We start from the raw sequence: 27,731 nt of genomic DNA, 5'->3' as shown, positions 1-27,731 counted from the left end.
AAACAAAAACTCAGTTTTCAAAGTTATTAGCTCTTGTGTAACCATTAAGTGACCACACACAATTGTACTCTTGATTTATCTTTTTAAAATCCTGACTTCCATCTTCTGGTTTATTATTTCCAAATAAAGTATATGTAGTCCTTCACTCCCTCCACTCAACATATAGTGATAGCAGTGTGGACAATCTATATGAAGTACTGCAGTAACTCATCAGGGCTCATCTGACAGCACCTTCCAAACCTGCAGCCTCTACTGCCTACAAGGAAAAGGGGACAAGATATACGGTGACACCACCATATGCAGGTTCCCCTCCAAGCCATACACAAGTCTAACTTGGAACTATATTACTGTTCTTTGACAGTTCTTGGGTCAAAAACCTGTGACTCCCTTCCTAATAGCATTGCAGAGATTCAAGAGAGTGGCTCACTACCACCACCTTCTTAAAAGAACAATAATGTAGTGGCAAACAATGCTGGTCCAAAATGTGAAATCCACATTCTGTGAAAGAATAAGTTTTAGTAAATGAAATGTTAACAAAAAAATTACATTCTTAGAAATGACTTCAAAGTCTTGCGCCCCTGTGATACAGTTGATATCAAACTTGTTCCAAAAATCAAATAAGTGACACTGTTCTGTTTTCATTTAAAAAGGCATTTAAGTACTAAAATAACATAGATGCACAACTTTCCAGAACCCACACGATAAAACTCCACATGTTCAGAGCAGCGATTTGCATGCATAATTGAATACATTCATGAAAGGTAATCAGAAAATTGATTGTACAATGAGAACACTAAAGTTGGACGACTTACCAGAACTTCCTATCACAGCCAGCATCTGTCCACTTCTGACTTTCAGATTTAGATTCTTCAGAGCTATTGTCTGTCCATTTGAATTGGAGTTCCAATGCCATGGCATTTGTAATTCTGCCAGCTTCTCATACCAGGGGATCTGTGCTGCAGAATTCACCTGCATTTTTGTAGGCAAGAAACTCTTATCAAAGAATTCTGAGGGAAATTGCAAAACATTTTGTTTCAGAGGACTTAATTATTTTTACACAGCTCTTCAAAATTTAAAAGCACATTAGATTATCCAGGAACTCAGAATAAGTAGACTGAATAATGTGTTACTGAGTCATGTGGATGATGAAAATTTAAGATATGTGCCAAGTTGGCTGGTGTGAAGGCATTCTGCTATAGTCATTCTCAAGATTTATGGATTAGGCACAAGAAAAATAGTGCATCAACATTCTTTCTCCTGATCATTGTAATTTAACTTAAGTTGAAAAATGTATGTGTTTGACACTGGATCTGACTGTAATGGGTTTGGCTAGAACCAGGGTTGACAACCTGTGGGTCCAAATTTTCACACAGCTCTTTAACATTCATTTGCAATTCCCAACCTTGACAAGTTGAACTAGATTGTCATGAAAAAGCCACACCCTTGATAAATATCAAGATTTGTAAGAGCCATATTTTTAGTGTGGAGATAAAAGGCTAATCGTTAGGCGGCATTTTATGTGTTCACATCATTCTTTTAATGAAAAACATCACCCTGTTATAAAGAAACCCCTTTTGAGGAATGAGTCACAGCATGGTAACAGACAATGCCTTTGGTTTAAGGAATAGATTTTAGGTTGCAATTTTTGTGGTTTAAGATTAATTATTCTGAAAATGCTTTTGGAAGCTTTTTTTTTCAAAATCACAAGGCTTAATAGCTGAAAAGAATCTTTTTATTCTTCCTACTCAAGTTAAAGTTTGTAATATAAAAGGTTTTTGCTGACAATATTATTGTTCTAATACATTAAAAAATCCATTATAAACTTAAAACAAAAATGTATTCAGTTATATATGCACGTTTTTAAAAATTCAAATGTAATATATATTGATTTTTCCATTAATGAATTTATGCAAATACATGCACATAGCCTGAATATGTTTACATTGAAGAAACAATGACAAAATAACCAAAATGTAATAATTCAGAATTAGATCATTAAATACATCTATTTAATAGTTAGATTATGCTTTTCACCAAAAGCAACTTGTATATGGTTTAGAAATGTCAATCTTTCATCTTGTGGCTACAATGGTTCTAATTTTTAGCAATGATTTTAAAGTTACCACTTCAGGTAAAGGAGGTTTTGGACCTTGGTCGAGGATATCCTGTTAGAGTCACAGAGTCGTTCAGCACAGAAACAGACCATTCAGTCCAATTCATCCATGCTGACCAGACATCCCAATCTGACCTAGTCCCATTTGCCAACATTTGGCCCATATCCGTCTAAACCTTTCCTATTCAGATACCCTTCCAGATGCCTTTCAAATGTAGTAATTATACCAGCTTCCACCACTTCCGCTGGCAAATCATTCCATATATGCACAACCCTATGTGTGAAAAAGTTACCCCTTAGGTCCTTTTTAAATCTTTCCCCTCTCACTTAAAATCTATACCCTCTAGTTTTGGAGTCCCCTAACCTAGGAAAAAATGTCTGGGCTACTCACCTTACCCATGCCCCTCATGATTTTATAAACATCTATAAGGTCACATATTAGCCTCCACCGTTTCAGGGAAAAAAGCCCCAGCCTAATCAACCTCTCCCCATAGCTCAAAACCTCCAGTCCTGGCAACATCCTTGTACATCTTTTCTGCATCCTCCCAAATTTAACAACATCCTTCCCATAGAAGGGCGACCAGAATTGTAAGCAGTATTCTAAAAGTGGCCTAACCAGTGTCCTGTACAGCTGCAACATGGCCTCCAAACTTCTATACTCAATGTTCTGACAACAGGAAGGGAAGCGTGCCAAATGCCACCTTCTCCACCCCATTTACCTGCAATTCCACTTTCCAGGAACTATACACCTGTATTCCTAGGTTCCTTTATTCGGAAACATTCCTCAGGGCCTGATTATTAACTGTAGGTCCTACTCTGGTTTGCCTTACCAAACACTTCACATTTACATAAATTGAACTGCATCTGCCACCCTCTGCCTAGTGGCCCAAGGTTCCATTCTAATCAAGGTACCATTGGAGTCTGTTCTTTCAAACATCTAGCAGTTGCTTAGCTACATAAATAAAGAATTGGTAATGTACTGAGAGGACTTGTAAAGTTATTCCTCGTTTTGAAATTGTAGCATTATAAAAAGGACTGGGTTTGGCAGAAATATTGTCTACAGCTTAACAGCTTGTCAAGTCAATCCTTAAGGCTATCCACGAACAACAATTACTGGGTAAGGCCCTGATGACCAAAACTATCCTTCCAGAACATATCCTAGCTTGAAACTATTTATTTGGGTAATTAGACGATAAAATTGGAAAACGAAAATTTCTATATTTCAATTTTACATACAATGTATGTTCAAAGGGGTTGTGCTTGAATTGTGACACGAGACAATGCTAAAAATACCGAACCCATATTCTCCAGAATCATAATCTATTTACAGTACACAATCTTGTAATTTTTAAAAAATCCACTATATATTAAAATTGTTCTATTTGAAAATGGATTGAAAATTCGAATGATCAGGCTCTGTAATAAAATACTATATTAAAATACTAGTTACAGCTGTAGGTGACATTGTGATAGCTATTTATAATGTTGAAACTGATGGCATGTAACAATAGTGGTAAAATCATTTACGGGTGCTGTCCTAGCATTTGGGCTAAAGACATAGAATGCAGTTCCACAGCAATGCCACTTGGTGCCAGCACAAGAACTTGTCAGATGTCATCAGCTCTTTTCAATGCAAGGACAAATGTTTTAATTTCTGTTTAAAAAAAAATCTGTAATGATTGAAAAAAACTAAGAGAACACGGACATTGGTAGATTTTGACGAAAAGTTTGATGGGACAAGGACACAACCATAAAGGATAATCTTCTGAGTCAAGCCTCCTTTTGAGTTCAGCCCAGTTCAAGGTTGCTGATGGGGCAGCCTTGCTCGGGTAGGCTTGTTGACTAAGTCAGGTTTCACATTAACACTATCAAAAGTTTGACAAAAAGTCAGACTGTATGTGACCGAGATGTATCATGAGATGATCAGCAATGAGAGGCTTCACCTCGATCAAGAAATGTCTGTGCAAAGAAATATCTTGGTTATGGAGGAGCCATGTAAGTAAGATTCATATTCACTGAAAGTAGGAGAAAGCAGTCTACTCTGCAAGGTACATTCCTCATTTAGCTAGAGTCAGATTTATGAATACACATGCCTCCCAATTTGGGTAATAGGCTGCACACGTGAATGCCGATCCACTGAGCTAGACTGTTAATGAGGATCCATAACATGCTAATGAATGCAAAACAGGTTTTTGGCAATTAGGATGGGAAAATCGACCTGCCTGAAGGTTCTGACAGCTTAATAGCAAAACTTGCATCGGTCAGGAAACTGATTTTTATTTTTGCCTCTCACCCAAATATGTTTTCCCGTTCTCCTGCCCTTCTAAAGTTCTGGGCGTGTTCGGAAAATTCCATCCACAGTGAATCGAGTTGCAAAATGTTTACAGCCAAAACAAATCGAGTTCAAAACATCACTCAAGTTCACTGCACTATGCCCACGGGGAATGAAGGACGTTTGTGAGAAGGTAATATCTAATTGTAAGATACGGTTTATGTCATCAAACATCAGTGAAATAAAATGAAAGTGAAAATGGACATTCGTATGCTGTTATCTTACCCCTGGACACCCAAAAAGCTTCAAAGCCAATGAGGTATTTTTGAAGTGTTGTAATGTCTCACTAGATATCTGTAAAATGAGATTACAACAAGGACCACTTTGTCCTTGCACATGAATCACAAAGTTAGTATGCAGGTGCAGCAAGTTATCACTGGAGATGGTGACGATATGAAGTTATTTCTTTTCGGAATCGTTTGGAATTTTCCGAACGAATGAACACGTGGAGGAGAGCATTGACTATGTGCAAGGCCCAGTTAAACAGGTTCTAGATTGACAACAGAGACAAGGGGATGCGCGGCTGATTGTGGGGGCGTGAGTGCCGACAGGAAAGTGAAGTTAAGGTCATAGGTCATTTAGTCAAAGTTTTACTCAGTGGCGGAACAGGTTCGGGGCGGAGGGTGCAAAAGCTTCCTCACGATCCAACTGCTGATAATGCAGAAATGGCATTACTATGGTGCACAAACCCGTTTGACAATAACGGTTAAACTCCGGCAAAAAATAAACGCAAATATAGTCAACAGTTAAACCATAAACTCTCATAATTTTCCTTGTTCCAGAACAGCTTCAATGAACCATCAGCGTTAGTGCGTGGAGCGATTGAACCGCGATGGTACTCGCCTCATAATTAAGGTCCCGCACTTGGAGGATGTTGGGTTTGCCGCTGTAGGTGAAGTACAGACTGTTTTCCTCCTCTAAGGTACAGAAGAGCTGATCTCTGAGCCGGCCGGTCTGATTGTCAAAAAAAAAACGGAATGGGAAGAAAAAAAGACAACAGATTCTAAGTGATCGTGCGTAAAAATCAGTGAAACAAAAAAAAACAAAATCGAAAACAGAACTGAGATAAGTAAAAAAAACCCCACAGCACATCAAAGACAAGTGGCCAGAAGGTCGAGTTTGGGTCTCTTAAAAACTCACCGCCGCCCCGCTGCTTTCCATTGTTTTGCACAGACGGGTTAACCGGCTCCTCAGTGAACATCTGCTGGCCCCTTCAAAACCGGTTGAACTTTCACCGCGGCAGCTCCAGCCAAAACAAACTCACTAACCACGAGAGCGCTTCCGATTAAACCTGTTGGACTAGAACCCTGACGTTGTGTGATTTGTAACTTTGTACACTCCAGTCCAACGCCGGTATCTCCAAATCATAACAACGAGAGGTGTGTCTGTCAACAAGGTGCCGCCGCCGGGATTCAGGGGAATCCCCCTCAAGCCACCGGTCCAAGGGTTATTCCATCCCCAGCTGTGGTTTCAAACTCAGCAGTCTGTCCGCCCCCCACACATTGGGAAGGCGGCGCTGGCCTTCACTGTCATTTAATTAAATATAGATAGTGGTTCTTTTCAATTTTTGCACTTAAAAAAAAACCCTACTTCTTTGTACATATGTCTGTGTGGACATACCCGGGAGCAGCATGAACTGCTTAGAAGAAAGTGGTGGTGTTACGGCGGAGGAGGAATTTCGCCACAGCAGGACCGAGCCTTATGACTGTCAAAAGTCAAACTCACCGGACAAGGCAGGAGCGACCTGCACAATCTGTGTAAATCATCTCAACTACACCGTCAGGTAAACACAGTCCCCCATGTTTAGTTTCCAAAAAACGGCGGGGTTCGGACAGAGGAGTTTCAGTTTTTCAAATATCAATAACCTGAAACAAAATCTTTCAGCGTGAAGCGTGCTTTTCAGTAACAAACGCCAAGGGTGAGATTCACCTGTTCGTTTCAGATTAACTTGTCTGCCTCTGTCTTGTTGACCTACATTAGTTAGTTCCCATCTTTCACCTCTCATCCTTGCCCCATCTTACTGTCCATGTTGTGCACGTTTGGTCAATGTCCATTTCTCTGACTCCAGCCTTTTGCACAACCTTTTTCCTACTTGCCAAATCATTGGCATAAGAAAACAAAATTCTCAAGGTACCTGTTCTCTGCACAGTTGCATGCATTTGTTATTATCTCATACAATCTTTTGGTTCACATGAGAGGTGGGCTGGGTCAGCTTTTATTGTCCATCCCTAAATGCCCTGGAGAGGTTTGTGGTGAGTGGATGTCTTGAACCATCGCATTCATAGAGCTGTTAGGAAGGAATTTTCCTTAATGTTTTTTTTTACAAAGCTCCAAGTCTTGTTTACTTGTCTTGTTTCCAATATTTTCTGACTTCCTTTCAAATTTCCATCTTTCCTTCCTTATAGGTTGTGTGCGTGCTAGCTGCTAGTATAGGGATGATTGCCATCTGGGCCACTACTTGGGTGTAGAGTTTGCCTGCTGCCTGAAAAGAGGGAAGACATATACTTTGCTTCAAAAGTTATTTGTTGTTTATGCAACTCATTACATCCCAGAACGTTAGGCTGGGTTTCTGAATTACTTGTCCAGTGGCACTAATGCTGTGTCACTGAATTCCCCCATTGTCAGCATCACAGGGGTCATCATTGACAAGAAACCGAACTGAACCAGGCTCATGAATATTGTGGCTACAAGATCAGGTCAGCAACTAGAAATCCTGAGATGAGTAACATACCTCTTGTCTCCCCAATGCTTGTCCATGGTCTACAAATACAGGTCAGGTAAGTGATGGAAAATTGTCCACTTGCTTTGATGGGTTCGTCTTCAAGCTCAACACCATGCATCAAAGCAGCTGACTTGATTGGCATCCCATCCACCTACCTAACAAGATGCAATATAGTATCTCACCCAGCCTCCTTAACAGCACCTTCTAAACCAGGACTTAGAAGAACAAAGACAGCAGATGCAAAAGAACATTACTACCTGCAAGTTCCCCTGTAAGTCACACAGCGTCCTGACCTGGAGCTTTTAAAAAAAATTAAGGAAAATTCCTTCCTAACAGCTCTATGAATGCGATGGTTCAAGACATCCACTCACCACAAACCTCTCCAGGGCATTTAGGGATGGACAATAAAAGCTGACCCAGCCCACCTCTCATGTGAACCAAAAGATTGTATGAGATAATAACAAATGCATGCAACTGTGCAGAGAACAGGTACCTTGAGAATTTTGTTTTCTTATGCCAATGATTTGGCAAGTAGGAAAAAGGTTGTACAAAAGGCTGGAGTCAGAGAAATGGACATTGACCAAACGTGCACAACATGGACAGTAAGATGGGGCAAGGATGAGAGGTGAAAGATGGGAACTGACTAATGTAGGTCAACAAGATGGGTAAGTAGTATCTGTGCACCAGACGTCTGGTCAGTTAGGAATTATAGAGTGTGAAGAGTGAAAGACTACCAAGAAAAGCATCAGAGGCAGACATTGTTGCAGAAATAGAAGTACAGTAAATGGTCTCTGGTGAAATGGATATGAGTTTAGGAACTACCCTAAAGACTGAGGGAGATGCCAAGGTTTTAAACAGCTGAGTGAAACAGTGGTGGGAGCTGGGAATGGATGTGGAGAAAAGGTTTTTCAAGAACTTAAAGTCATGTAAGTCTTTCCAATATTATATTGAAATACCTTTTTTGTTACACAGGTTTGACACCTGATTAAAAGTTCTGAAGAAGGTGGACCTGAAATGTTAACTCTAATTTCTCTCCACAGATGATGCCAGACCTGCTGAGTTTTTCTAGTAGTTCATATTATTTCATACTTTTGTACATTCCCTCCAATGATGGGACACTATTGTGACATCAACACATGACTTTTAATTTTTTGAAGTTTTGAGACATATTTTTGTAAAAAAAACTGAAGTTTCAATTAGTTCTGTAGTGTGGGTTCTGGTCATTAAGGGGATTGAATGTTTCCTCTTCTTCATTACCAATAAAAGTGAAACCACCCTTCTTAGCATAGAACATATTTTATTAATGGTTATTACGCTGATAGTGCAGATTTTGCTTTGAGAATAATGATGAGATTATCAGAGCTCGCCATTATTATGGAGTAAAACAGTAATGCAAGTTCAGAAGCTCACATATATGTAGTTAATTCTAAAAATCCCAAACTTGTTGTTACCTTGTTTCTCCACAAGCTATACTAGTCCAATGTCTCATCAATTGACATAATGTTGATATCCATATAAGGGCATGTCATTATCTATTAAATAAGGCAAAAACAGAAAAAGAGAAGGCTAGTGCACAAGGTGTAAGCAAATTTTTAATGATGTGGTAAGCAGTAACCTCTCTGGGTGCTAAAAGTTTAATTTTGTAGTTGAGGATTCCCATTCTTTTTAGAATTTAATTACTGTTGGAGATTTAAAAATAAATCTTTTTTGTTCTTGTGTGTCTTCTACTATTTCCTTATAAAGACCATGTGTTTTTATTTTCTTATATTTTTCATTGTGGATTGCAATTAGAAAAGAACTATTTTAAAGATTGTTGCACTTTAAAAAAAATAGCAAATACCCTGGCATTCATTGTAGTGCTGTTTGTACTGTGTTTTCAAGCACTGGGATAAGGTTACTTCAGATGAGCTGATACCAGTGGGTGCACACAAATGGAGTTCCAGCTGACAACAAGTATCTGTTTGGTCCATGGACAAGTGACCAGTTATTGTTGACAAAGGCGTTTTGCCAACCAACAACTGTGTTTGTCTCCCAGATAGGTGAACTGCCTTGGACTGTGAGCAAGATAGGGAGAAGCTATCATGTCTTCACAAGGTCAGGAAGTATCTCTTCTCTCTGCAGTAGAAACCATCTTGAGCCTGAAGAAAGCCAGTTTCAATTTCCTTCAGCAGTTGCCGTGGTTCTTATAAGCTAGAGGCATTGCCAGTGTGGAACAGAAGCAGGTTCACAAAGCAATGCATTCTGGCAACCCAAAAGAACCATCTCAGTGAACCCTTTGAACAAGAACTGTTCCACTGTCTTTCCCTTCTCCCATAACACCCAAGTTTTTCCCCCATCTGTGTATGAAAGGTGGAGTTTATTACGGGGTTAGAATTTAACTAGTAGAATTATATATTGATGATCATAATTGCTTATCTATAGATAAAATCCATTTATTTTTTAAAAAAAGTTCTTATTAAGTACAGAAATCTGGTTTGTGCTTTTTGTAAGTCTGAGACTAAAAATAAACAAACAGAGGCATTTTGCATGTATCAATAAAATCCAGGAATAGCATGCTACCCCAGTGACGTGTAACACTATTCATTTTCCAAATTTTTTTCTGGCTTGACAAGATTTTATAACACATTTAATTTATACTTCACAGTTCAGACTTCCTAGCTTAAACTCTGCAAGTCTCAGAGAAAATGTTTTAGTCAGATAAGTTGAAGGTCTTAAATGTCCCACAGACCCATTTTGAGGACATTCTGCTGGATTAGTTTGCTTCTTATAATCAGAAGCTTGTGAAAGCCCTGTGGGCAGCTTAATGAAAACTGAGTGCTATTCTTTCACCACTGATTGCAAAATCTGGGCCATAAAATGAGCACATGCTCACCCAGTTAACTGATGGATACCTTAATTTGCTGTATGCAATGAGTTTCCATATGCAAATGCAGGTAATACAGAATTAACGTAAAATTAACCAAACATTGGCAGCAGGTGAGCAATTTTATTTTGAGTGATACATAGGAAATGGAAAAATCTCTCAGCTCAGTGGTTAAAACTATTGCCTGACAGTGCCAGGGACCGGGATTCAATTTCACCTCAGGCAACTGTCTGTGTGGAGTTTGCACAATCTCCCTGTGTCTGCGTGGGTTTCCTCCCACCATCCAAAGATATGTAGGTTAGATGGATTTAGCCATGGCAAATGCAGGGTTACAAGGATAGGCTAGGGAGGTGAGTCTGGGTGGGCGTGTTGAGCTGAATGGCCTATTTCCACACTGTAGGAATTCTATGAAGGAAAGGGCTTAGCTTTGCAACTAAATATTCATGTTTGGCTTGGAATACTCTCCCTGGTTACTAACATTGTGAACTGTCCCAATCTCTGGTTCTAAATTCCTCATGTGGGTGAACACAAAATTCACAAAACAATTGAAATAAACAACCAGTCACATCACAATACAGAGATCAGGAAGGATGAATACTGCAATATTTAGCCCCTAACCTAATTTGTATCATCTGGTATTGTGGGAAATATATATTTGAAAATAATGTAAATATAGAAATTGGAAAATTCTAACAACTTCTTTATGCTTCTGATTACTCAATGTTTCATTTTTAATATTGTAGTGAGAAAGTTGGGCCTTGGTGGGATGTTCAGGCATACCATACAAAGTGGACCAGACATATCTTGAAGGATGTCTCATTTTACGTGGAAAGTGGACAACTTATGGGAATTTTAGGAAACTCTGGTAAGTAGTGCATAGATGCTGAAAGTTTTGTTCATGGTGCATGCTACAAACCCTCTGCTGTTGTAACAAAATGGTAATTATTTATGTAGTATCTTAGGCCATGATGTTGGCTAACCATTCAGTTATCGCAGCCAGCTCAGAGCCTTTTAACCCAACTCTCTAGACTGTGGATTTTAAAGGAGTTGGGTGCTGGGAAGCTAGGATGGGGTAATGGACGCAGGAACACCTGTTAAAGATGCTGACTTGCAGTTTACGCTAGGCTTACTTTGTTTTAAGTGAAGTTTGCCCAAAATTGATCAAACTAATGCAAAATCTTGAGAAATGAGAAACAGAAATTACATTCAGTGCAACTTGAGTTTACACAATCTTTTGTGCTAGTTAAAAACCATTTTTGTGGAAGTAAATCCAATAAATTAGTGTGCACCAGATAGAGTTAATCGTTGTTGTGATTTTCTGCTAATCCCATGTGTAGGTCTTAGAAAAGACTGTTGAAATTAACATTTTATTTGGATGCAAAAGCACTAAGGCACATTTGAAAGTATTTTAAGTTTTAAAGAAAATACCTAATTTACCAAGAAATTGATCACTGACAACAATTAAACTAGTAAATGGTTCTGTATAATTTTTCAAAGGTGATTTTCATTACTTATGGATCATATTCTCTGAGAGAAAAAAATTATTATTTGTGATAAACTTATTTTCAGCTGAATTAATAACTGTCCCAGATTGCAACTCTTAAACATATCAGGGAATATTTTCCAATACCATTCTTTAAAATACTTAATGTTTAATTTGTGCTGGTTCATGCAAGAGTTTACATTGGAAGATATGCAAATTAGTTTGAGCATGTGAATAAAATAACTAACTAAAATTAAAATAAATAACTAAAATTAAAACAAATGACTAAAATTAGTTTGAGCATTTGAATGAAAAAAATCACTTCTGAAAACTTTCACAAATTTTAAATGCAGTTTAGCCCTGGATCTCTGATTATGTTTAAAGTGGAAAGACAACCCTCATGGAAAAGATTTAGACCATAACAGCATAAGACATAGGAGTGGAAGTGAGGCATTCGGTCCATCAAGTCCACTCCACCATTCAGTCATGGCTGATGGGCATTTCAATGCCACTTACCTGTACTCTCCCCATATCCCTTAATTCCATGTGAGATTTTTTGATTATACTTTCACAGCCATCTTCTGCAGTGCCTAAGTGCTGTTACCAACTAATATAGTCCATTGCCAAATTGGCTCTGATCAACTAACTCAGTATCAACTACAGTTTGGAGCTGAACATCTTTGTCTAATAGTCAGGAATGGCATCAGGCACTACTACATTCAGGGATATCATTGCTTGGATGTGTGTTGTGCATATGGACTTTAAGTATTTATTGTACTGTATAAAACGAAAACATTCTGCAAATGTGCTGTGATTATGCTGTTATGTCTTAGGATCTGGAAAGACCACTTTGTTGGATGCAATTGCCGGAAGATTAAGTAAGCAAGCAAACCTACTTGGTGATGTATATGTGAATGGCTGCAAACTTAGAAAGGAAGAATTCCATGACTGTTTTTCATATGTATTACAGGTAATAATACTGCAGTAAATAACTTTAATTGTAACCATGTAACAAATATATTCTATTGTAACATTTTGATTTATGTATGCAAACCTTTCTACATGCATATGTTTTCATGTATAGAACTGATTTGTTTTTAATATCCATTGAATAAAACCTTTCGTAATTAAAAAAAAAATCTGTTAGATCATCCTGTAGCCTCTTTTTCTCACGACAAAAGAGATCCGTCTTGTGTGACATTTTTAACTTCAGGCCTTTGGGCCCGAAAGCTGCCAGCCTGGTTGATTAAGAGTGCAGCTCTTCTGCCCCCGATTGTATTATTATGAGAAAAAAGGAAGAATTGATGGTGATGAGTGAATGTCCATATTTCTGAGATTTAAATTATTCTTCTGGTTTTTGATTGGATCCAGAAAGTCAGCATCCAATGAAGTTCATTTCCTTGTTGTGGTTCTGTTCTCCGAGCTGGGAATTTGTCTTGCAAACGTTTCGTCCCCTGTCCAGGTGACATCCTCAGTGCTTGGGAGCCTCCTGTGAAGCGCTTCTGTGCTGTTTCCTCCAGCATTTATAGTGGCCTGTCTCTGCCGCTTCCGGTTGTCAGTTCCAGCTGTCCGCTGCAGTGGCCGGTATATTGGGTCCAGGTCGATGTGTTTGTTGATAGAGTCTGTGGATGAGTGCCATTTCCATAGGCATTAAAGGATGAAGTTGGCTGAAGTTGTATAATTTCTTTTGATGTTTCTGAAAGCAGTCAGATGGATACAAAGTTTCATCTGTAACTTTTGAAGGAGTTTTAGTCTTTCATAAATCTGGAGCTTGGCTGTGAGTTAGCTTTATTGTCACATGTACTCACATGACTACAGTGAAAAGTTTACAAGTTGCAACTTAGTGCCATCAATATTAACACAAGATACTTCTTAACAAACTGACGTAAAGCAGTTCAGAAATTACAATTAAATATTTTTTCAACGTAAAGACCATATCTTTTCATGTTACCACATTTCTGATTGAGAAGTCCTTTTCCCAGTTCAGTTTACAAAAATCTAGCATTTTAGAAGTGATAGCTGCACTTTTCAAAAGCAAGCTACAAGCGCTTGTGTAAGTGCTGTTTGCACTTTTGTTCATTCAGCCAGTGGGGTAAATTTAGTTGCAGGTAAGTTAGATCGAGGGAGTACATACAAAATGAGAAAAAAAACAAAGAGCTGCAAATCAGAAACCAAAGCAGAAACAGAAATTGCTGGGAAGACTCCAGCAGACCTGGCAGCATCTGTCAAGAGAAAGCAGAGATAACGTTCAGATCAAGGGACCCTTCTTCAGAACAGGGTCATAGGACCAAAATGTTAACTATGCTTTCTTCTTTTTAAAACTAATTTTCTAATCAATCTGATCAAAGATATCACTGCACATCTCTGGAGCAGGTAGGAACCTTGGATCTCTTGGTCCAGAGTAGGGGACACTAGCACTGGGGCACAAATGGGCTCCTTAACTTGGCTTTCTCTTTCATATTCAAAATGAATTTCAACTGACAACAAGTAACCGATTAGTCTGTAAGGTGGTGACCAATTGTCAATGATAAAGGCCTTCTGCCTGCCAGCAACTATGTGATTGGCTCCCAGGTCGTTGAACAGCTTGAGAGTGTGAATGATTGGTAAGAAGCATTTGGACCTGTGCAAAGGAAGGTGCTGTCTTTATGTCTGCTATTAAAGTCTAAGGAAAGCCAATTTATTTACTGTCATTAGTTGCTTTTAACCAATAAATCATAGACTTTATAAGTTGTTAACCAGTCATTCTGTGCCTTCTGGAATAATGATGAGAGAGATGATCAAATAGCAGGCCTGGCAAGTCAAACAATTAATCTTAGTGAACTCTGTACAGAAACCATTGAATGGTCTTCTCAGTCTTTCCATCCATAACACCAGTTTTATATTTGTCAATAATGTGAAGGGAAGGTTTATATGAGGGGGTTAGAATTTTAAGTAGATGAAGTATAGTTCAGCAGTTCATAATTGTTTACCTGTAGCTAGAACCTAATTATTTGTAATAAGTAGTGTCCTTATTAAATACAAAACAGATCTAATAATAGCAGAGCTTAATTTCTTGCTATTCCTGTGTGATACAACACCAAACACCTTGAGATTTGATATCTGGATGAAACCATTTCAAATTAATGAGTTGGTTCCTATGTAACAATCTGTTTCTAGCTCTCCAGCCAAGACTTGTTTGTTTACATGATAAGCCATTAGAGCTACTTCGGGGTGATGACTTTCAATAACTCCCCTTTGTTGAGAACCAGCTGGTCTTTATATAGATAAGCTGCAGAGCTGGGCAGAAAGGTGGCAAATGGAGTTCAATGTGGGTAAGTGTGAGGTGATTCACTTTGGTATGAGTAACAAAAAGATGGGGTACTGGGCTAATGGTCGGATACTTGGTAGTGTGGATGAGCAGAGGGATCTTGGTGTCCATGTACACAGATCTCTGAAAGTTGCCACCCAGGTAAATAGTGCGGTGAAGAAGGCATATGGCGTACTGGTAGAGGAATTGAGTTCCGGAGTCCTGAGGTCATGTTGCAGTTGTGTAAGACTCTGGTGCGGCCGCATCTGGAGTATTGTGTGCAGTCTTGGTCGCCATACTATAGGAAGGATGTGGAGGCACTAGAACGGGTGCAGAGGAGGTTTACCAGGATGTTGCCTGGTATGGTAGGAAGATCATATGAGGAAAGGCTGAGGCACTTGGGGCTGTTTTCATTGGAGAAAAGAAGGTTTAGGGGTGACTTGATAGAGGTGTACAAGATGATTAGGGGTTTAGATAGGGTTGACCATGAGAACCTTTTTCCACGTATGGAGTCAGCTATTACGAGGGGGCATAGCTTTAAATTAAGGGGTGGTAGGTATAGGACAGATGTTAGGGGTAGATTCTTTACTCAGCAAGTCGTGAGTTCATGGAATGCCCTGCCAGTAGCAGTGGTGGACTCTCCCTCTTTATGGGCATTTAAACCGATCATTTAAACGGGCATAGGATAGGCATATGGAGGATAGTGGGCTAGTGTAGATTAGGTGGGCTTGGATCGGTGCAACATCAAGGGCCAAAGGGCCTGTACTGCGCTGTATTTTTCTATGTTCTATGTTCTATGTTCTAGTGATTGTGGACTGCAAGGTCCACATAATACAAGGGTGAGATATTTTGGGAGGATGATGCCCAAGTGCCCTGGTAACTGTAGATTAAAATCCTTCATGAAATTACTGCCAATTTGCATCATGTGATTCATGACAACTAGTGGTCATAGGATTGAAATGTTAACTATCAGTCCATTCTTCATTTGAACATTCCAAAGTTCATTTTGATATATAAAACAAAAGTTGTGTCTTTAGTACAATTTATGATCTTCATGACCTGTACACATGACAAAATAATCAGTGATTAATTGAGCAACACCAGTTCAAGAATGCATTTTGTTGAATTATGAAGCTGAAGTGATATTTGTGATGTCACAATTATGTAAGGATCATTGTATTAGAAAAGAACAAGTCAACTGTGTGAATTTTTCATTTTTGTAGGTGGCTGCCAAAATTTGCACACTGTTCAAAGATATAGAAAATCTCAAGCTGATGTAATTGGGAGTCCAAACACAGTGTTGAGTTGGGAAGATATGGTGAACTTCTGATTTCAGTTATGGGCTGACACTACTCAAATGCCAAATATTTTCCAACCTGCAAGAAATGACTTAATTGATAGATTGGTAATGGGTTTGAGGGTTTGAACTTGGCTGAGAATGTACTTTGATGTTTACAGAGACCAAGGACATTGATGTTTACAGTTGCTTGATTGTTTTCAGATTGTCTGATCTATTTATATCTGTCTGGGTTTAGATGGATCCAATCAGAGGTTGAAAGGCTTAGATATACTTTCAAAATTTGACTGTTAACAAAGAAAATTTAAACATTTACTTTATAAATTCTGATAGAGCTAGCACTAGAACATATGTTCAAGCACTAAGTCCTGTCTTTGAATGGAATGGCTTGCTTCCATCCTTGGATATACTGCAGACATATCATCTGTTTTTTAGGCTATTGCATTTTGAAACTAACTGAATCCTGATCTCTGAATGAACCTAGTTTTCTTTTTTAGGCATATTATATACCTTTCACAGAAATCGTTTAGATTATACAGATGATTACAAGTATAAAATAACGGAAATACTTTACCATTAATGAGTTATCTAACAACAGATCATTTCACAAAAGATTATGATGTTGATGTGGTCTTACATATTCCTGAAAAATTATTGAACTGTTTTAGGTTACATAATACATATATAGAGTTTTTTTTTAAAAAAGCACAAATAAAACTCTTGCTAAATACATATCGCTGGTGCCAGGGTTGTTGTTCTCACTCATAACAAGATATAGAGGGCAACAGCCAGTATTTGTGATCATTTTTAAAAAAGGAGAAAAATCAACAGTTCTTGCAAATGATTGCCCAGTAACTTATAATGGAGAATATATATTTGAGCAGATATTACTGAGGCTTGTTTGTAATGGTATTTTGCATTTGAATAACTTACTGATGTCCACTATTCAAACTAGCACAACATAGCCACACTGAAAGACTCGCTTCTTGAGCAAGATACGAATGGCAGACTGCTGCCACATGTGTACTATACATTCCTCCTCCTGCAGCCAACCTCTCTGACCCTCTACCACTCATTCCCCATTTCACGCACAAACACGTCCATGCCACAAATCACTTCTCAGGGACAGAAGAACATATTCTTTCTTGCCACACTTAATTTTTAAGACTCATTCTTTTTGTTTTGCAGAGTGACAATTTACTCAGCTACCTCACAGTGGAAGAGACCCTGATTTATACAGCTTTACTAGCACTACGTGGCCATTCTAACGCCATCAAAAGAAAGGTACAGTTTGCTTTTTCTGAATCTGGGCTAAACAAGGTACTCTACAGATGTCAGTTGCAAGAAATTTAGATTTTAGTACGCTTAACGTAAAACCTTTTTCATATCATGACTGTTAATGAAGGCCTTTTGATTGCAAAAAAAAATGATTGGGATTCTGTGGGGCTGATAAGGTTCACCTCTTGGTTGGAGAACTAATGGGGGATGCTTTCATTAATTTGTGAAGATCTAAAGGAACCCATTTCCTCCTGGTACTGAAGTTACCCTCCGCTTCCCATGATTGATGCAGGGTGCTGATGGTCTGAAAGACGATAGCAGTTTCATGCTCCATGAGTATGAAAGCTCCTCATCATCATCAATGCCAATAGAGCTGTGACACCTGGTGGCAGTGCACCCAGCAGAAACCTGAGATCATTGTGGCCATTGGGTCAAAGTGAGTGAGGGCAGGATTGGGGGGCTGGGGGGCTAATCACAGGGTGAGGGTCACTTGAGGGTGGAGGGGGGGAGAGCAGGGTACACAGGTGTCTGGAGCAAACACAGTTTTTGGCGGTTCCCCTTTGAATGGTCCCAGGGATGAGAAATTTCAGTTATAATAATTACAATAATAAACTTATAGTGTAAATGACTTTAAATTATTAAAGAATATCTGCCCTTAATGAATCTTCCAGTGATGAGCTGCCATGCTAGCCAACTGGCTGACTGACAGATAACAGTGAGGGTACTTGTAAATGTGCAGTGATGGTACCATGCTGAAAGAAGATAGCAGTTTCATGCTCCATATAACCCCTAGTACACTGCTGAAAGACAGATTGCTGGATTACCTTCTCAGCTGAGCTCTGTAGCAATGGTACCACCAATCTGAGTCTGATTTCTTTACCTCTGTCTAAGTTTCCACTCCAGCACTGGCATATAGGGTTTTTCCTGCTGGTGTTGCTGTGGAAACTGAGACAGTGGGCACCAGATGCTGGATCACTGGCTCAGCAAGAGCTGTTATAGATTGTTCCTTCAATCAGATGCCTAATTATTCTCTGAGCCACCAAAACATTGAAGCTGACTGTATGCCAGCTCTTGCAGATACACATCTATTACATTTGTGTAGCATTGCTTAGGAACAATATGACATGTGAAGGCACCACAGGCAAATAAAATGCCATGGAAATGCACAAGGTGGAATAGCATAGTTTTGGGTATATTTTTAGATGTGCAATTAAATAAACCTATTTGAAAAAGGGTTTTCTGTATATGACTTTTATGTGAGATGTTGGCTGAGAATAAGACATGAAGAGATTGAAAAATAGGGAATTGTGGAACAATGGTGGTGATGGAATGATGTCCTCAGGCAACTTGAGTGCTTTTAGGCATTCACCTAATTAGATCCAGAGAAGGGTTCCTGCATGCCTTCTCCCTGTCCACTCTTCTTCTTCCTTCCTCTAGACTCTGTGTTTACAGGTTTTCTACCCTAATCATAGTGAGGTTTTGGGGGGACATGACAGATAACCGCAAATTTGGATAAAACTTTAGAGATGAGCTCTTCCTGACCACCATCCCAAACTGTGGATCCTGTGGCAAATGACAAACGAGTCATGTGTATCAGACACATCCCTTGTCTCCAAGTTGTCAATCTCTGGTTCTTCATGATAATTCAAAGATGATGGTAATGGCAGACTGCCTAAGGATTGAAGCTGTCAGATAATAGGCATTGACTGACCTGATAGTCCTGGTATGGTTGCATAACAACTACTTATTGCTGAGTGGAACCCTTTGTGATTCCAATACATTTCCCAATTTGAACATAGAGCCCGCAAAGCCACACTGGTGCAGTCAATGCTCCCTCCACCATTGGGAATTCCACTAACCTGGCAAAGCCACGTGCCTATGCATCCTTGTTAGTGGGCAACGATGACATCTCCTGTCCTGATGTCACCTATTAGAAACTTGTAAACTGGGAAATGTTAGCAATATAAGCTGCTTTCACCTGGAAGGATTCAGTTATGTAGGTGTTGAGAACAATTGTGATCTTGATGGTTACTGATAATGTTGTTTTCATCAGTTGAATTATAGGTGCCTCAAACATTGCTTATATTTTATATGGAGTAAAACATTTTCTCTTTGAAGATCCTTGGTGGTCAGGGCCTTCTGTGGAGAGCTCTCCACACCTCCCTCTGAACAGAGATTCCTCTCTTGGTTACACCTCCCTGTCTAATAAGAGACCAGGAGAGACTGCAATTGCAGCTTCTAAAAATGGGGAAGACTTTCAGGATACAAAATATAGGATGCAGTTCATCTGTCCTCCCTGTCAGGATGCATGAATAACAAACTCCACCCAGAACAAACTGCAGTATTTTTCCATAAACTTTGCAAGAGCAAAGGCAGATCAAAAGGACTTCACCTGCAAGTTGGATAGTTGTCATTTTAAATAGTGCTTCTAGGGGATTCCTTGTAATTGGACATGTTCTGTGGACTTGTGCCGTCCAGTTTTGCAGAATGCACATCAGAATAAGTTTGGAGGTTGTTTGATATTACTGACTGTCAGCTCTTAAAACATTAGACACATGCCCTACACTCCCATGCTGTCCATATCAGCATGAGCTGCATGTGTGGGCCGTGGTGGGCATAGCAGGAGGTGTTGTTTCTGACATTTTGAAGACTTTTGGCTTTGTACCCCTAGCTCCAGCAACATTGTGGCCTCAGTGCTTGAAACAAACTGTAGCATCAAGCTTTTTTATACCTTCTCTGACTATCTGTGAGAAATGCTGTGGATTTTAATTCTGCATCAATTTGTTGAATAATTATATTTACTAACATGGTTGAGAGAAAAAATAGGTAGCATTCTTTGTCATAATATCTCTTGGTTTGGGCTACTTTCTTTGGTTCTATGCTATTTGCATTTTGGTGACTTAAAATTCCAATTTGCCTGGTAAATATATTACAAATCTAAGGTTTGACAAAATTCAAATACAATGAAAAATGCATTAATAAACAATATATTCTTGTTATTGCAGGTGCAGTCTGTAATGTTGGAGCTCAGTCTGAGTCATGTGGCCAATCATGTAATTGGAGGTCGCATTTTTCGGGGGATTTCTGGTGGTGAAAGACGTCGGGTCTCTATAGCAGCACAACTTCTCCAAGATCCCAGTAAAACCATGTCTAAATATAATTTTAATCCAACTTTGCTTTAATACCATGCAATTGTAAACTGTGATGTTAACACACACACATTTGTGTAACACTCCTATTAAAATGTGCTATAGGAAGATCTTGCATTTTCTGATCTTGGGGCATTTAATTAATAAGTTCAGATGTTTTACAAAGAAAATAATGAATACCAAGTTTGACTCCAAGCAATCATCTGATAGAATGGTTTATATGATATTTATGCAAAAACTACCTGGATGTGATTACAAAATAGTTTAATCTCAGTTATGAAGGTGGATTAGAAAGAAACTGGGTCTGTTTTGCCTTGATGAGAAGCTGAGAGGAGATCTAATTGAAGTATTCAAAATCATGACAGAGTAGGACAGAATGGATAAAGAGAAAATATCCCCACGTATGAAAGAACTGAAGAAAGGGCACAGATTTAAAATAATTAGTAAAAGCAATGAAAGTGATATGAGGAAAACTTCTTTATAGAGTGAATGTTTTGGGGTCTGGAATTCACTGCCTGAGATTGTGATGGAGGTGGGTTCAAAAGAGATATTCAAATTGCAGTTAGATGATAATTTGCGAAGGAAGAATGTGCAGGGTTACAGGAGAAGGCAGAAGAATGGTTCTGGATGAGCTATTAATTTGGAAATCCAGGGAAGCACCAAGGGTCAAATGGCATTGTAAATATTTTGTGGGATTCCCTGAAATCGAGAGCAGTAAATCCAAGTATAATAAAAGGTTAGTTGGATGTTACTCTGAGCCCACAGTGATTGGTCACAACTTTGAAATTATATTTCATTCTATACTGAGATGGAACTAATGAGTCTTTATAGTACAGTTTTATCTTAATGCTGTGTGTATGTTGACAAGAATAAATCTTTTTTGAATGATTCTTATTAAATTTAAAATTCTTTGTGAGAAATCAAATTTTAATCTTACAGTATTGTATATAATTTGGATATTCTAGGTAATGTATACTTTAATAATTGCCTCTTGTTTTTACTATCAGAAGTGATTTTGCTTGATGAGCCAACTACAGGGCTGGACAGTATGACATCCAACCAGATTATTCAGTTACTTTCTGAACTAGCTCATAAGAATAGAATAGTTATCTTAACAATTCATCAACCGAGATCAGAACTTTTCAAGGTGAGTATGCTGTAAATGCAGTTTATTAAGCTTTGTCATGCAAAGTGTTTTGAGAGTTGAGTGTGATCTTGCTGCAAATTTATATTCTATATGCTGAGGTAGTGCAGTGCATTTGTGCTATGATATGTTGGGGCTAAAGGAGCTGTTTGTAGTAACATCCTTTATTTGCGGTTTAGAAAGAACAATTTTGTTGCAAATAGCATCTAAAGAAAATATTTTCCAGCTGTGTTGAGGGATCTGATAGTGGACTAAATACAATAATGCCAACACCACCATTTCATCAATCAGGAGACAAGCTCCGTCAGGAAAGCTGTTTTAAATATCAGTTACGATTTTGTTCAATCATAAACTAGTATGGATCGAAAGTTGTTTTAAAACTCTCACTAGTGGTTTATTTAATTTCCAACAAATCAAATGAAGCTAAATTCACTCTTGTAGTTTACCAGTTGCTATAAAAGCAGAACTCAAATGTGCTGCTCAAAAGTTCTAATGTTCATGCATTTGTCTCTCTCTTTAATATTCTCCCTGGTTCAATTACAAATTAAGACTGATTAATAATCCCACAAAGAAAGAAATTTCATGCTTGCTAGTTTGACATTGTTGACCATCAGAGAGCAGGTTCTGTTCCATCTGCCAAGGTTAACTTTGCTGAACCTGCCTTCCTTACCCTGTTGGTTGCTTTGTAGCTCAGAATCCTCTACCCACAAAAATCTAATGCTGGGATACAAAAGTACATACTACAATGTAAATAGCGGACATCCTGGTACAGATGTCATCCCCTAGCATGAAAATTGCACAAGCTTCAAATAATAAAGCACTGTTAATTGCAAATTAAGACCTGAATACAGCATCAGGACAAGACTCGGGACAAGTCTGGTCCCATCTCCCAGGATATTGGATCACCAGACAATGGGTCTCTTATATGTAAGTGTCATCAATGACATTCCATCCCCATCAATGTTAACCATTCTCGTCACAAAATCTCATAATAGAAAGCCACATAAATCAAATTAACATTGATCTGATGATGATTTAACATTTAGTCATCTGGGAACTAAAATAATTATTTTTCATCTGTGTAAATTTGAATTCAATAAAATGTTGGAATTAAATAATAGAGTTGGTCCAAAGACAATCATAGTTAGGACTGTTGATTGTTGCAAAAAACTATCTGGTTCACTACTGTCCTTTAGGGAAGGAAATCTGCTATCCTTACCTGCTCTGGCCTACATGTAGCTCCAGATCCCAGCAATATAGTTGACTTTTAATTGTCCTCTGGACAATCAGGAATAGGCAATAAATATTTGCCGAGCCAGTGATGCCCATATTCCATAAACAAATTTTTAAAAAAAGATTGTCTACACAGTGTTCAATAACATAGGCTTTTACTTAATATCTTTGTAATATGTGTTGACATATTAACGATTTATGCAAGATTTGCGTAGGAAAATTTTGAAATCTTGAAATGTCGGTGTAATTGTAATGCTGCAATTGCTTTTCCGATTAATACGTGTTTAACAATAAACACATTTAACAACAAATAGTGTCTTGGTTAGAATCATAGAATTCGTACGGTGCAAAAAGTGGCCAATCTGTCCATTTAGTCTGAATTGACCCTCTAAAATGTGAACTGTTTCTCTCTATCCATTCTGTCCAGACTTCTCAGGATTTTGAAATCTTTTATCAACATTTTTTTCTTGGTATTCTTTCCAGGGAAAAAAATCCCAAACTCTTCAATCTCCCCTCGTAACTGAAGTGTCTCATTCCTGGAACCATTGTTGTAAACTCTTCTGCACTCTCTCTATTGCATTCACATCCTTCCTAGAGTGTGATGCCTAGAATTGTTATAAGTACACCTGCTGAGGTCAAAACAGTGTCCTATAAGTTCATCATAACTTCCCTGCTCTTCAGTTCTATGCCCCCATTAATGAAGCGTAGAATCCAAATGCTTTCCAGATAGCTCTCTCCACCTTGTCCTGCTGCCATAATGACCGAAGTACATATATACCAAGGTCTCTCTATTCTTGAATATCATTTGGAAAGATGAACTGTGGGAAGATACAAGGTGGCTTTTAAGACAGATGGGTTAATTGATTAGGCAATATGATGGTAGGTGGATTGCAATGTAGGGAGGTGTGAGGTTCTTTATGAACAGAAGATCAGGATATTTTTTAAAAGTTGTGAAGCTTCTAAATCCTGATGTTTAAAGAGACTTGGGTTTGCTCTTGTAAGTTACACAGAAATTTAGCATGTAGTTAAGCAAGCAATTAGGAAGCGGCAGTTTTGGTGTACAGGAATGAAGATGTCTCATTACATAATGGACAGGATTTTGGTGAAATCACATCTACAATACTGTGTAGTTTTGATCTCCATATTTAAGAAAATGTTTGTACATTTGCATTGAAAAGAGTATAGTGAATTAATAATAAAATTAGTTCCTAAATTAGTAATAAAACTGGAAATGCTGGAGAAACTCTGCAGCTCCGGCAGCATCTGTGGAGGTTCAAAGAATTAACATCTTGAGTCCACTGTGTTATGAAGAAAAGTCATGGTGGATTTCATGTATTCAGTTTCCCGCTCCACAGATGCTCCTGGACCTGCTGAGTTTCTTTAGCACATCTATTTAATAACTTCCTAGCACCTGCAGTATTTTATTACTTTTCATTAAATTAGCCCCCGAGATGAGGGGGGTTGTCTCATTATTACTTACTGAACAAATTAGATCAGAGAATGAGAAACGATCTTATTGAAATGTGTAAGATTCTGTGGAGGTTTGATCCGGTAGATGCTGAGTGATTGTTTCCACTGAATGGGAATCTAAAACACGGAGACATGGTCTCAGGATAAGGAGCAAATCATTTAAGGCTGGGATAAAGAGAAATTTATTCACTCAATAGGTTATACATCTTTGGATTCTTTGCTCCAGAGGGTTTTGAAGTCTCTCCCACTGAATACATTTAAAGCAAGGGCTTTGGTCTTTGAGGAAATCAAGAGACATAGGCAGTGGGCAGGAAAGTGGAGTTGAAGATCAGTCATGATTGTGTTGTGTAGCAGAACAGGCTTGACAAGCCATATTATCTGCTCCTGCTCCTATTTGTTGTTTTATTGTGCTTATAACACCAGGGCTTTTACAAATTGTTTTCAATCTCCTAATTAACTTACCAATGTCCTGTGGTTTTGGAGTGCTTAAAGTCATCTTAGGTGAGCAAAACTATATATAATTTCAGGAGAAATGAAAAGAAGAAAACAAATGGTCTGAGTCTGAAATTAAAAGTGAAAAAATGTTCACAATGTAGTTGCTCAGTTGAGACCTGAAAGAAAGAGACGTTAATAACTTGGATGCAAAGCTCTCAAGCTGCATTTTTTCATATCCAGTATTTATCTCTACTTAAGGGAGTTTATCTTTAACAGTCCATGTACAATCCTGTATAATTAGTTTCCTAATGCCCATTTCTCAAGTTGTTTGACAGAATTGGCATAATGACCTGCGGAGAATTGGTGTTTTGTGGTGGAAGTGAAGAAATGGTCGAATTTTTCAGCAGCTGTGGCTATCAGTGTCCTGAATACTGCAATCCATTTGATTTATACGGTAGGTGACCTTTCTTCAATCCAATCCTCAGAAAAATCATGAATGCTGTAAATCAGAAATCAAACTCTAAATGCACTGGAAGTTTATAACAGGTTTAGTGGTTCACAATGAAAATGATAGGCTGATATTTTGGATCTCGTACAAATAATACTTTTTTTCTCTCTTAATAATTTTCTCTTCTGATTTGTCCACTCTTCGATTATTCAAAAAGTTTTAAAAGTCAATTCAACACTTGCTAACAGCAGCTTTGTTTCATGTATCACATGTTGAACATCAGAAACTGTTCCAAGGTGTTTAAGATGTAATCAGACAAAAAAATGGACATTGAAATGAAGAGAGATACGGTAACCGATTAAAAAGAAAGTAAATTTTAAAGATGGTCTTTAAAATGGTGCAGAGGTGGAGAGACAGCAGGATTTAAGGGGAGAATTTCAGTGTGATAGCTGAAGGCACATCTGTCAATGGTAGGGCGATGGGAAGAGCAAGGGAAGCAAAAAATGGACATGGTCAGAGGAATAGTGATTGGTAAGGAGGGGTGTTGCAGAGCCTGGGGTGAATATACAGATAGAAAAGGATGAGAATTTGAAAGATTTAAACATGAAGATAATAGTCAGTTGGAAGTAGGTGCAGACCCAGTGGAGGACAGGAAGAAGAATATGTTGGGTGAAAGAAACTGTAGTGTGCAGCAGATCTTTAGATGATCTGATGAATACAGGGTGCAAATTGTACACCAGCCAAGATAACAATGGAATTGTCAAATCCAGAGGTGACCTGGGCATGGATTAGGATTAGTGACTGAGCAGCTGATGGGTAGAATCAGGGATGGAAACGGATGATGCAGTTCAACAGGGGCTTTATAATGAAGAGTATTTGAGGCTGTAAGCTAAACTTGTGATTGAATAGGATACTTGGATTACAAACTGTCTTGTTCAACCTAAGACTTATTGAGAGTACTAAGTGCAAGCATATATTCAGTCTTTTCTTGACCTGGACTTCTATCTGATGTACACTTTTGAGAGGTGTTTTTGTGTGTCTAATGCTTTAAAAGAACTATTTAAGTGTTCCACCCACCATGTAGTATTCTTCACTTTGCTATTTAGGCATACAGTACCATACAGTTCTTAATCAAGAGAATCATTGGCCTCCTGCCAATTCTGTTTTTTGTGATTTTTTTCATGGACTTTTCTTGTGCTGTCCTCTTGAGTTGTTCAATTGGGAGACAAAGAAAACAGCTCAGCTCATGAAAGCTAAACTTTTTGTATTTGCAGCCTAGTTCAATGGTATCTGCTTTTGATTTTATGTTTTCATTTGATTAAAATCAGGAGCAGATCCCCAATACTGTGCTGACTCAGTGTAGAAGAATGCAAGTTCCTTCATTACTACTGTCTGTCCAGTGCCATTGTGAAGGTGCAAGTCTCTTTTTTTTTGAAAATAGACAGCAAAGTTCCTTAATTGTATCTAGTGAATAATGAACAGTGTGTAAATAGAGAAAGGAAAGCAATCAATGAAACTTGCAATTGAACAGTACATTGATAAGGAATCCCCTTACCACATGTCAGAGTGCCAGTTAAATGGGCCACATTAGTGTATTGCATGTATTGACTATCACTGGTCTTCCAGTTAACAGCATAACATTTTAGTGTACATGTATAATAGTACCTTAAGAAATTCAGTACCATGAGCAGAATGGGCATTTGAAGTGATCAAGTTAATGAAGTTGTGACTCATGCTATTCCCACTGATTCTTGCATTTGCAATTGCAGAAATTTTCAAGCTATAGCTCTGTCTCTTGTTTAAAATTAAGATTTACATGGAAGAAGATATGTTAGGTGTACCGTCAGTATGTTTGAAATGAACTGAACACACTCAAACAAAATCATTTGTCTTAATTTGTTCCTTTTGTTAACCTGCAGTGGATCTAACATCTGTTGACACTAGAAGCAAAGAAAGAGAAATTGAAACATACAGTAGAGTCCAAGAGATTTCATTCTCCTATCAAAAATCAAAAATATTTAATAATGTGTTGGAGAATATTGAAGCAGCAAAGCGACAAAAAGAATCATCATCTATTCCTTTCAAGAGCAGAGCATCTCCAAATACGACTGCTAAACTCTGGATACTGATCAGGTATACCTACATTTATATATTATTCATTACAATGTATATTAGCTCTATCAAAGTATCAAAGTTTTTTACGTATCAAAATTATTCAGATTTAAATTGTAGGAGATGAAGGGCTATATTTCCCATTTTTGCTTCAGAACCCTGCCATCAACACTCAATATTTTGACACCATCAAGGACAAAGCAGCCTCCTTGATTGGCACCCCACTTCACAAGCATCCACTCCCTCCACCACTAACAGCAGTGTGTATGATCTACAAGGTGCATTGCAGAAATTCACCAAAGATCCTTAGACAGCACCTTCCAAAACCATGACCACTTACATCTAGAAGGACAAGGGCAGCAGGTA

General features: G+C 38.3%; 2 protein-coding genes across 2 annotated transcripts in view; one reads left to right on the top strand and one right to left on the bottom strand.

Moving 5' to 3' along the window:
- abcg8 (ATP-binding cassette, sub-family G (WHITE), member 8) overlaps window positions 1–5,726 on the bottom strand; it is a 35,896-nt gene extending 30,170 nt beyond the window's left edge. The window contains exons 1-3 of the mRNA XM_072580612.1: window positions 5,586–5,726; window positions 5,289–5,399; window positions 813–969 (exon numbers count right to left, since the gene is read on the bottom strand). Coding sequence (XP_072436713.1) covers window positions 813–969; window positions 5,289–5,399; window positions 5,586–5,606 — 289 coding nt within the window. The 5' untranslated portion in view covers window positions 5,607–5,726. The remainder of the gene's footprint in view (window positions 1–812; window positions 970–5,288; window positions 5,400–5,585) is intronic.
- Window positions 5,726–27,731, top strand: part of abcg5 (ATP-binding cassette, sub-family G (WHITE), member 5) — a 36,026-nt gene continuing 14,020 nt past the window's right edge. Inside the window, exons 1-8 of the mRNA XM_072580613.1 lie at window positions 5,726–6,228; window positions 10,774–10,895; window positions 12,347–12,483; window positions 17,285–17,380; window positions 20,380–20,512; window positions 21,531–21,670; window positions 25,130–25,259; window positions 27,173–27,386. Coding sequence (XP_072436714.1) covers window positions 6,077–6,228; window positions 10,774–10,895; window positions 12,347–12,483; window positions 17,285–17,380; window positions 20,380–20,512; window positions 21,531–21,670; window positions 25,130–25,259; window positions 27,173–27,386 — 1,124 coding nt within the window. The 5' untranslated portion in view covers window positions 5,726–6,076. The remainder of the gene's footprint in view (window positions 6,229–10,773; window positions 10,896–12,346; window positions 12,484–17,284; window positions 17,381–20,379; window positions 20,513–21,530; window positions 21,671–25,129; window positions 25,260–27,172; window positions 27,387–27,731) is intronic.

This window comes from Chiloscyllium punctatum, chromosome 11 (assembly GCF_047496795.1).
Source record: "Chiloscyllium punctatum isolate Juve2018m chromosome 11, sChiPun1.3, whole genome shotgun sequence".
Taxonomy (NCBI): Eukaryota; Metazoa; Chordata; class Chondrichthyes; order Orectolobiformes; family Hemiscylliidae; genus Chiloscyllium; species Chiloscyllium punctatum.
The sequence above is the reverse complement of the archived record's forward strand: the minus strand, read 5'-3'. Positions and strand labels throughout refer to the sequence as shown.